Below are 10,576 nucleotides of genomic sequence, written 5' to 3'. Positions count from 1 at the left end.
TTCTCCGAAATGTTGATACAACCATTATTGTCCTCAAACATGATTACAGGCAGCTGCACCTGGAGATTTAAATCTTTCATAACCTTCAATAACCACAATACTTCTTTTGCAGCATCACATGCTGCAACGAATTCAGCTTCACAAGTGGAGTGTGCCACTACAGTCTGTTTGCGGCTATACCATTGAACGACGTTTCCGTACACCTTTATAAGAAAACCTGAAGATGATTTTCGATCCAAAAGGTCATTCACCCAATCGGAATCGACGTAGCAACTGTGCACAGGATTACTCTCACTTTTTCTGAACAACAGTCCGACATTTGTTGTGCCTCGTAGGTATCGCAATACTCGCTTCAGACACTGTTCAAGTCTGTTCCGAACCTCTTCGATTACTGCTAAGCTACTGCCCGACAGCAACATGTCGTCAACGTATATCACCAAGTAAACAACTTCGGACCCGCTGATACTATAATACAAACAAACATCTGCCGTTGACTGTTGGAAGCCTATGCTGATGATGAACTCGTGAAAGCGATCATTCCAACACTTTGCTTTAGACTAATAACGAACGAGACAACTTCAGAATATAACCCGGCTTCAACTTCATGCCATCTGGCGGAAGCATGCACACGTCTTCCTTGAGTACCCCGTTCAGGAAAGCGGTTTTTACATCAATATGTCGGAAGTAATAAACATTTTTCACGCCAAGAGCCAGTATAAATCGTATAGTAGGAAGACGGGCGACTGGTGCATACGACTCCATAAAATCTACACCACACTTCTGTAGAAATCCACGCGCCACCAGTCGTGCCTTAAATTGGTCCGACTTGCCATCATTGTTTTTCCGCTTGAAAACCCATTTCGAGCTAATGATTTTCAACTTTCCTGGATTCTTTATAACACTCCACGTTTCATTTTGTTCCAGTGCTTCCATCTCGGACGTAACAGCTTGCATCCATTGAGTTTCATCGTCCCGACTTCGAATATTTTGGTATGACTCAAGCGCGTCCGATAAAAAACATTCAAGAGCTATTGCAGCATTTCTAGACAAATCGTACTCTCCGGATGTCATCCAAACAGGCTGTTGACGACTTTGTTCAGGGTTCAGTCGGACACCTAAAGGATCCTCTTCTGGTTGCAGTACCTCTTCTGAGAAATAGTCGTTCCGATCATCTAACATGTTTCCAACCGAATGAAATTCGTCTACTTCTTGGTCATCATGAGTTTCGTCACACGGTACTTCAACAACAGATACTGGTTCGTTGTATTTCATTTTGCTCTTAATGCTGCTCTTTGATTCATTAAACGTAACACTTCGCGAACAAACGACTTTCTGTTTTATGGCATCCCATAGCCTCCAACAGTTCACCCCGTAACCAAAAAACACATATTCCGTTGCGCGATCGTCTAGCTTCTTCCTATGACAGCTCGGAACTGTTGCAAATGCCTGGCATCCAAAAATCCTCAGATTAGAAAGGTCCGGCTTTCTACAGAACCAAGCTTCATATGGAGTTTTTCCCTTTACGGTGTTAGTTGGACTCCGGTTAGTGATAAATACAGCAATTTCAGTGCCTCCCCCCAAAATTTCTCACTATCAATTAACATCGCCCGCGTCTTCTCCCAAAGAGTGCGATTAATTCGTTCGGCCACACCATTCAGCTCGGGCGTATAAGGTGCCACAAACTCTAACTTAATTCCCTGAGTGATACAGAATGCTTTCATCTCTCTATCGCGATATTCTCCACCATTGTCGCAACGGAGTCTCTTCATTCTGACTCCGAAGTGTGCTGTTGCCATTGCATGAAATTCTTTAAATTTTGAGAAAGTTTCGTCCTTTGTTCTCATCAGGTAAACAACGACCATATGCGTCCAGTCATCCCTAAAGGTGATGAAATAATTGTATCCGTCGAAAGTGGTTGGAGTGATAAGACCACAAACATCGCTATGCACCAGCTCAAGCGGTTGTCTGGCTCTAGTTCGAGTACCATCGATGTGTACTCTAGGTTGCTTTGCACGTGCGCAATTCTTACAAAACTCCATCTGTTCCGACAGTGTTTCGCCGATACCAGTTACCATACCTTTTCTGATCAACGAACAAACACTGGTAATTGTTCCGAATCGCGGCTTTTTCGAAAAGAGGGTTAATTTCTTTTGGAAATGGTTCTAAATGGTCTATTTTATAACAAGCAATGAAAAAAATTCGGGGGGAAGCTTTAAAGTAGTTTAAACTGGAAAAATAAGTTGTTCGCACTTACTTTACTAACAATGGCATTGTTCATGAGAAAATGACGTTAAGGGTGAAGGTAGTGTGATTCGGCTTTGCCGCATAGTTGAGTTCAAGGATTCGAAGCGGCGCAAAGCCGCTGAGAAACCGACGGACGAGGTGGTTTTGATCTTGCTACCGAAGGGTGCAATCAAACCTGTAATCCACTCGTTTGCCCGGTATACTCAAACATAGGGGCTATCTCTAGTTTAAGTCCGACTGAGCGGCAGCGAAGTCGGAAAGCACTTGAATGAAGCGATGTGGCTACATTCGGCACTGACATTTTATTTTTGTAAATAAATACTATCCTATTGTTACTAAATAAAACATTGTTAATGCCTAATGTGGCTACGCCACATCGCTTTTTGCCATGCTGTCCGACTTCGCTGCCGCTCAGTCGGACTTAAACTAGAGATAGCCCCTATGTTTGAGTATACCGGGCAAACGAGTGGATTACAGGTTTGATTGCACCCTTCGGTAGCAAGATCAAAACCACCTCGTCCGTCGATTTCTCAGCGGCTTTGCGCCGCTTCGAATCCTTGGACTCGACTATGCGGCAAAGCCGCATCGCACTACCTTCACCCTTAACGTCACTTTCTCACGAGCAATGCCACTGTTAGAAAGGTAAGTGGGAATAACTTATTTTTCCAGTTTAAACTACTTTAAAGCTTTCCCCCCGAATTTTTTTCATTGCTTGTTATAAAATAGGCCATTTTGAACCATTTCCAATAGAAATTAACCCTCTTTTCGAAAAAGCCGCGATTCGGAACAATTACCCAAACACTTTTCATATTAAGATGTCCCAAACGTCGATGTCATTTGTAATTAGCGTTCACTTCGGTTACCGCAGCTTGCGCACATGATTGCCTCTGACCTTCCACTTTGAGCCAGTAGATGCCATTCTTCTCCGCTGCTCGAGCAAGCACTTTCCCATTTCTCGAAATGCTCGCACCATTTTTATCGAACACAACAACATTTCCACGTTCAACCAGTTCAACCTCCTCTCCATCCGCTGCTGTGTAACCAATAATGTGTCCATAGTACCACACATTGTCATACCGTCCATAGCGATGGCAATATTACACGGTGACATTAACTTGGTCACGTTCAGTAGCAATGATAAATCGTTTACCAAGTGTTCAGAACACCTAGAGTCAAGAATAAACCAACACTCACCGGCCTGAAAGTTTTCGTCTCCTTGTACCGTCATTAGGTTTTACACCAACCGACGTAACCCCACAAAATGAGCCGGATGAACTTCGTTTGACAATTCTCGGTGGTTTGTTTACATGGAAGTTACGTGAGTTCGAATGTAATAGATGAGCACCCGTTGCGCTCGCACTCACTAGTTAGAATCGGTTGTGTCACTGGAACCGGAATGCTAACTGATATCACCCCCTAAAAACGGTTGGTTTCAAAATCATCCAATGAAGGACGTTCGTTGGATCAACCTTGGACGACATCCAAATAACGGTTCAAGAGACTTCCATCATTGGACCCGGTTGAACGATTTTGAAACATATTTTTGGGTTTTTCAGTGGGAATAATACCCCGCTAGATGCTAGTTACCCACTGAGAAGCCAACATATTTTTTTTTCATCGAATACCAGCAAAATTTTGCTGAATTTTCATCAACTGAAAACCTTTAAAAAGCTACGTAGCATGACATGACCCCCTACCCCCCTGTCGTCACACATCATCACAAAATACAAAACTCCCCCTCCCCCATATAATGCTACGTCATTTATGGATGATCCCTAATCGCGCTGTCAATTTGACAATTTGAATTACTGAATTTTCAGCAAAGCAAATCTGTCAGACAGGTTCAAATCAAATTGCCGATCTTTCGGCATCTTGTATTGCTGAATCTTTCAGCTGATGAAAATTCAGCCAAATTTTGCTGAAATCGACAACTAAATTTTGGTGTGTGGAGCCGGAATACTTCCGGCTGAACTTACTGTCCCGGATAGAATTTTACAATAGCATTTACCCTACAAACAATCTTAAAGCAATAAATATTATAGTTATTAATGTTTCAACATTGTTCGATGCCAAGTTCTCACAGTAGATTTACAATAAAATTTCACAGTTCAGCAAAAAACTGATACAGTGCATTCACATTAAATTTTACTGTTTTCGATAAAAAAAATGCATGGAGAAAAATTGATTTTTTATTGTTAAGATATATAACCACCCCCCTTTTTCACTGTAAAAGTCTATTTTACATTGAAATTTACTGTAAAAACGTTAAAGTTTATTGTTTTTGTATTGTAGCATAACACTAAAACTTACTGTAAATTATTGTAAAATTACTGTACTGTCACAGTGAAAATCATGGTTTTGTTACTGTACATTTCTATTCGGGGGGCGGTTTCACTTTGAGCAAACACCAAAAAATTTTATAAAAACTGTTATACATGGTCTTCAATCTGTATGTTTTAATTCCTACCCCTCACTAGTTCATTCCGTTCATTCTTCAAGCTGTCATTGATGTCATCATGGTGTGACATTTCTACGTCAAACTCGTTCGTGCTGCTTCGAATTCTTCAGGTGACGGATCTATAATGTAAGTTTAACCAATTTTTCATCAATTTTCTTGTAATCCAAAATGTTTGGTGTACTTAAAGCACAAAAAGATCAACCCAAACAATGGCTGCTCTGGCTAACAAGGGATCCGCACTGGTATCGAGTAAGTATCGGGCAGCATCGTGAAGAAAAGAACGCCTTCAATGGCTGCTTGTTTTGTTACATAATTTACGGTACCTAATTCTCGTTCACAGCTCTGTTGACCCAGGCACGACCAAAATTCAACGTTTTCCTTAAGTATGCCAAGGTAGAGCTAACGCCACCCACTCCAGCTGACATTCCGGCTATCCGAAATGGTATTGCTCGCATCATCTCTGGGGCCCGCACCGGAGCCTGGAAGAATCTGACCGTCAAAGAGGCATGGCTTAACTCGCTAGTCACAGCCGAGGTGTTCTTCTGGTTCTACGTAGGCGAGTGCATTGGCAAGCGTCACCTCGTCGGTTACGATGTTTAAACGAATGTTACGGGAGAAGTCTTGAATGATTAGTCGAAATCGGAAACCAGAACATCGGTATAAAGAAAAAAGTACACTAATAAATACAAACTACAAAAAGCGAAGCGAGAAGCCTATTTATTGATTATTCAACAGTGTTGCATAGTTTATACGTTGCTTGAAACTGGCTTTGATATAGGTCCCAATCGGAGATCACTTGATCAGCACTCAGGATGGACCAATTCGGAGATTGTTTATCCGTTGCGAGCCAGTCGAAATCATCTAATTCGTTCCAATTGTTTGCGCTTTCATCTAATCCTGATTTCACTAGATCATCCCCCAATCCATCGTAGCTCAAGTTGTATTCAGCCACTTGAATCTGACTGCAATCCTCAATAATGGCGCGGGACGTAACTTTCAGATATAAATCGCAGTCCCTCGATCGGTGGCAACGAAGTTGCTGGCATGCGACCACAAATTTACAATTGACGCAATCATCCAGGAAGATTGATCTCGACGTTGGCCCGCAAAAGACTAGACAATTTTTAAGCTTTGAAAATTGTAACGAACCCGAGTGTCCCTCTAACCGGACAATGCAGTTGCACAAATCCGACGCTGTGATGTTTTGATCATTTATTGCGGATCGAGGAAGTTTGATGCACTCGTTTCGCTTTTCTGAGAAGGTCCACTTCATGCGATCTTCTGATGCTTCCGAGCATGTTGCATTCGCTACTTTACCGATAGCATAACGTCCGTCTTGGTTGATTTTAACCGTCTTCTTGCTCTTGAAACCAAACTTTTTCTTGGGGATGAGTTCATTTTTTAGCATATCCAATCGTTTGCACAGTTCGTTGATCGTATTTTGACACACCTTGATCTTATACTCGTGAAGGAAAAATGTTGATGTAGAGAGATATCGTTGCAGATTGAATATCTCTTTTTGAACATTTTCGAAAATAGCTGCCTTATTACTGTCGCTCGCTGCGACACTATCCAAACTATTGTTAATTTTTTTCACCTCCTGTTCAAACGATGCTTCAAAATACTCGATTGCTTCAGATTCGTCAGCATCCTTCTGGCGTTCTAACTTGGCGGTTTCAATTTGATTCTTGCGCTCCTTGTGCCGCCGGTTTAGAATGTCAGCGATTTTCTCCTTCTCGCTGAATACACCGTTTTCTGCTAGTTCTGACATTTCTACGTGCTTTATTATTAGATTGATAACTGAAAAACAAGAAAAATTCTTATTGCATGTTTAACTAAAACGAAAACATATCCTAATTACTAACCTGTTTTAGTCGTCGCGTTTCTTTTTTAAATATATTGGTTCTTTACTCTCAGCTGCTTCCTTTATCTTTTGCATAAACAATGCTTTCTTGCTGGTAGTGTCCTCCGCAGATTGTCCCTGCAGCCGTTTAATTTCGTTCAACTTTGCTTGGTTAGGTTTAGTTACTTCCAGCAGTACGTATCCAATTCCGCCAAAGACCGCTAGATAGACTGCCGATTTAATGTAAACATTCATCGTTTATTTACCTACTGTATCCAATAATGTAGCGTTTAAAGAGGCAGCCTTTTCTTGCCTCCAGATCAACTCGTCGTGATTGCGAATCGTAGTGTCACCGCTGAGGTATTCACCCAGCTGGTAATAGTTTTCCAAAACTGAAGGGTAGTTTTCCTTTATGTAATGTCGGAAATCTACGCAGCAGAATTTTATTACAAAGAAAATATAAGAATATTATATGAAAACGGATTGATTGGTCCAATGGTAAAATTAAATGGATTTGTTGGCACGTACCTCTATTGGTGTTGAGTCGGTTCCAGCCTGCGTAGGTGACAGCAAAACCTATTACTTCAACAGCAAGCAAGACTGCAGCGGATTTCTTTATGAATCTTTTGTAACCGGGACGTGCACTTTTGTTCAGCATATCTATCAAACGAAAACCTCCGACATCGGAAGCTGTTTTTGCGTAAACAGGCAGCAGGCTACCAAGGAGACAGTTATGTATAACGAAGATTCGGAGCAGAAAAACGAATGATGATTCACGCACGTCACACAGTCGCGAAGTAGGGATGTCCGATTATCATTCGATTAATCGATGACTTTTGGTATAACCGATTTTAAATCGATTAGCTACTGTTATAATATTATACACGGAAATTTTACAGGCAGCGATGAATACAAAGTTCTACCACAGATAACAGACGTTTAGGCTAGAATAGAATTTCTTCAAAAACCTGTGTAAACTTTCAAATTGATTAACGTTGGAAATCCGTATTTCACTATTGCCATCTGCGTAACTGTTTGCTACACGTGTTTGACAGCTGCACTCTAACTACATTGTATCGATCACCGCGCCATCTACAAACGTTTGCCAAACGTGTTTCGGATGTCTGATTTATTCGAAATTCCAGTAGCGGGTATTTACACACGATTCTAATCGAACCTAATCGTCTGTTATCTGTGGTTCTTTAGAATTTAATTTCTTTTTATTTTTATTATAGACGTTTTAACCTTAGGGTCATTCGCCTCTTTTAGGGTTAGAGAAATCTCTTTTATGGCGATTTCGCTTGAACCTGAAACTGAGTCAGGTTCTAACCCCAACCGCTGTCAGTTCATACATTTTGACAGCAGTTGGGGTTAGGAACTGACTCAGTTTCACCTCAAACGAAAACCACATTAGAAAAATCTCTAACCCTATGGGGTTGGGAATCAAACCCAGGTGAGCTGCGTACAAGGCAATCGATTTACCAATTACGCTATGCCCCAATAAACATCTTATGATTAAAGCACAGACTAACAGACATAAGACTCAAAAACAAAGCTTCGCCCGCTTTAACGGTCATTTTAAATATATTTGTAGTTGGGACTGTGGCCACATTTGAAATTATGGCGCCACTGACATATGAACAAGCATATGGAGGATAGACCACTAGTGAAAAATTGTTCCCAAACCTGAGGGGTAACCCACCAGTAAATAAGTGTTTGGGATTGTGAATAAAAGGTGGAGCTAGTGTTCTGGGAAAATTGTCGGATCGATGTTTTTTGAGGGAATTCCCTCATAGTGTTATGTCTGTTAGTCTGTGATTAAAGAGCCTAACGACCTGTTCAGGGTATCATCCAAACAATATGTAGAATCGTTGCACTATATGGGTTAAAGTTGATGTATAGTCTTTTTTTCATTAGGGTGCCCATCACCCGAAGAAGAATTTAATGTAACTTCGTCGGTGATGTCACTACACACATAATTTTATTTATGCATCGATAGCATACTTTTCTATCTGCCTCTCGTTTTTTCTTCTGTAAATTTTATGTATTGGACATATTCGGTCTATCCACTCATTGAAGGTTGTATCCACTCATTAAGGTTTTAACTGAAGATGACTTATTTATTAGTATTAAATTCATGTTTGGTTTTGTAATATAAGAGCTATTGATAAAATGGTATCTTTCAATGTTGTACCATCTTCCTGGTCGGCAATTAAAACTTCTTTTAATTTTTTGTCTCTCCTGCATGTTTTTTTTACAACGAACGGTTGACCATATCTCCTTGCAGATATCGCATATATTCCGCCGACGTAGATTGCTCTTCCTCCTTGAATGCTTTTACAACCGCATAAAAGTTAAGGTCGCTGGTACCTTTTAGGAGTGCATTGAATTTGTTGTGATACCCCTCTATTGCGTTTGAGGTTCTGGGTATGTCATTCAGGGTGTTCGCATGGTCCATAATTCAGGGGAAAATCTGGGCTGCGCCTGTGCGCAATGTTTTCCAACCCTTCGCTTCCCCACAACGTAATTTTTTTTCGATGTAATCAAAGAACGGGGCCATTTGTTGCGGAGCTGAAGCACGAACAATACCCAAGCTTTCAGGCACATCTTGAGGCTTCAAAAAGGCCAAGGCCTGAAAGACATCTGCATTTGCACGCTTTTGAAATAAATTCCCGATAATCCCAATTTTGGGATCCGTTTCCACCAATTTCTCGTTAGGTGGAAAAAGCAACCATATTGCACAGAATCGGGAAAATCCTTGCTATAGCGTTTATCTCAGCGGTTTCAAAATCTGTCAGTACAGTCGACGGATTAATTTCAATATTGTTGTCAGCTGCTATGGTTTTCATCAGTTTTAGAGCTTTTTTGTAGGTGGCTTCCGATTTGTCTGGAAGGAGCATGTGTACTAAGAGCAAGGACATTCGTTCAATGCCTGTTCCGATGGACCTGTGGATGGTGAAAACTTGGTGGAAGTTTTTTGGTGACGAAGAGAATGTGCCGTCAAGGATAATCACTCATGATTGACTTAGTCTCGTTAAGTTAGAAATAGTCGAGAATATGAGTAATCGATCTTCTTTCAATTTAATGTTTTTCAAGAGAAAATCGGAGCTGTCAAAAGTTTTTGTAAAAGAAGGGTCTATTAGGTCGTAATCTTCAGGGTCTACTGGGAGATATCCTGCATGTCGTTGTCGTTGGCATAGTCTTCTCTGTGCAAATTTAGATATAGTAGCTTGCACCTGTTAAAATAAATTATATTAGATAGAGAAAACCATATTTATCTATCGTGTTGTAAATCTTGTAAATAATAAGCACATTCGTTCGAAGGAACAATCTGTCGTTACCTAGTGATTATGTGCAGACTGTATGAAAGTGTCGTCCTTACATACACTCTAGTTATAAAGTATAATAATTAGCATCGAAAACTAAAAAGCAGTGTTTTTACATCGTTTGCTAAATCTTGACCAATATTATTCAGAATGTTATTACAGTACTGCTGATTAATTTTCATAAAGATTCAGCAAACGGTGTGAAAGAGACTGCTTTTGTAATTTTTGATTTTGTAACAGTTCACCAAAATTGCATTTACCTCAACCGGAAACTGCGCAGCACATAACCGAATTACTTTTTCTGGTTTTTCGCTCCCTTCAAGTGCTTTTCTCTTCAATGTTGCTCGGAATCGTGTATTTTCCATCTGTAGGGGGTCGGGCATGTGGTTATGGTCTGATGCTGATATTATCGTGTGCTTATCGCCAACTATTTCTGCCCGAGCTCTTCCGCTACACTTCGAGGAGCCATCTTGCTCCCTTCGAAGAGCACACTGCCAGTAGCATTTCTTCTCGACCAAACAATAGTAGTATTTTTACAATTATTTTTTGTAATTCAAACTATGTAAGCAGGACTAATTTCAGAATTTAGTACAGGACTCTCATGAAGAAGGCCTCGTATCAAGTATGAGAAGTTAGTTATCTCATAAATCAAAAGCGAATTAAATCGCCAAACAGTGTGTCATATGCATTCATTTACCATTAGAT

General features: G+C 40.6%; 3 protein-coding genes across 3 annotated transcripts; 1 reads left to right on the top strand and 2 right to left on the bottom strand.

The window, feature by feature from the left end:
- Positions 1-4,729: 4,729 nt before the first annotated feature.
- LOC131680886 (ATP synthase subunit g, mitochondrial) lies at positions 4,730-5,406 on the top strand. The gene is made up of 3 exons (XM_058961601.1): positions 4,730-4,828; positions 4,890-4,951; positions 5,043-5,406. The coding sequence occupies exons 2-3, from the start codon at positions 4,912-4,914 to the stop codon at positions 5,300-5,302; spliced, it is 300 nt and encodes a 99-aa protein (XP_058817584.1). The 5' UTR covers positions 4,730-4,828; positions 4,890-4,911; the 3' UTR covers positions 5,303-5,406.
- A 12-nt stretch (positions 5,407-5,418) lies between these two features.
- Positions 5,419-6,708, bottom strand: LOC131680885 (tubulin-specific chaperone C). Its single transcript, XM_058961600.1, has 2 exons — positions 6,568-6,708; positions 5,419-6,502 (listed from the first exon to the last, which is right to left on the bottom strand). Exon 2 carries the CDS (start codon positions 6,471-6,473, stop codon positions 5,427-5,429), a length of 1,047 nt encoding a protein of 348 aa, XP_058817583.1. The 5' UTR covers positions 6,474-6,502; positions 6,568-6,708; the 3' UTR covers positions 5,419-5,426.
- LOC131680887 (protein CEBPZOS) lies at positions 6,656-7,329 on the bottom strand. The gene is made up of 2 exons (XM_058961602.1): positions 7,074-7,329; positions 6,656-6,973 (listed from the first exon to the last, which is right to left on the bottom strand). Exons 1-2 carry the CDS (start codon positions 7,201-7,203, stop codon positions 6,804-6,806), a joined length of 300 nt encoding a protein of 99 aa, XP_058817585.1. The 5' UTR covers positions 7,204-7,329; the 3' UTR covers positions 6,656-6,803.
- Positions 7,330-10,576: the final 3,247 nt, after the last annotated feature.

This window comes from Topomyia yanbarensis, chromosome 2, assembly GCF_030247195.1.
Source record: "Topomyia yanbarensis strain Yona2022 chromosome 2, ASM3024719v1, whole genome shotgun sequence".
NCBI lineage: Eukaryota > Metazoa > Arthropoda > Insecta > Diptera > Culicidae > Topomyia > Topomyia yanbarensis.
Note: the sequence above shows the minus strand (reverse complement) of the source record. Positions and strands in the feature narration are given on the sequence as shown.

What these genes read in the sequence shown, in the direction of transcription:
- LOC131680886 (XM_058961601.1), top strand. Translation starts at nt 4,912, where the DNA reads ATGGCTGCTCTGGCTAACAAGGGATCCGCACTGGTATCGA. An exon ending in GGGATCCGCACTGGTATCGA is followed by an intron (nt 4,952 to 5,042) that starts GTAAGTATCGGG and finishes TCTCGTTCACAG; the next exon opens with CTCTGTTGACCCAGGCACGA.
- LOC131680885 (XM_058961600.1), bottom strand. Translation starts at nt 6,473, where the DNA reads ATGTCAGAACTAGCAGAAAACGGTGTATTCAGCGAGAAGGAGAAAATC.
- LOC131680887 (XM_058961602.1), bottom strand. Translation starts at nt 7,203, where the DNA reads ATGCTGAACAAAAGTGCACGTCCCGGTTACAAAAGATTCATAAAGAAA. An exon ending in CCGACTCAACACCAATAGAG is followed by an intron (nt 6,974 to 7,073) that starts GTACGTGCCAAC and finishes TCTGCTGCGTAG; the next exon opens with ATTTCCGACATTACATAAAG.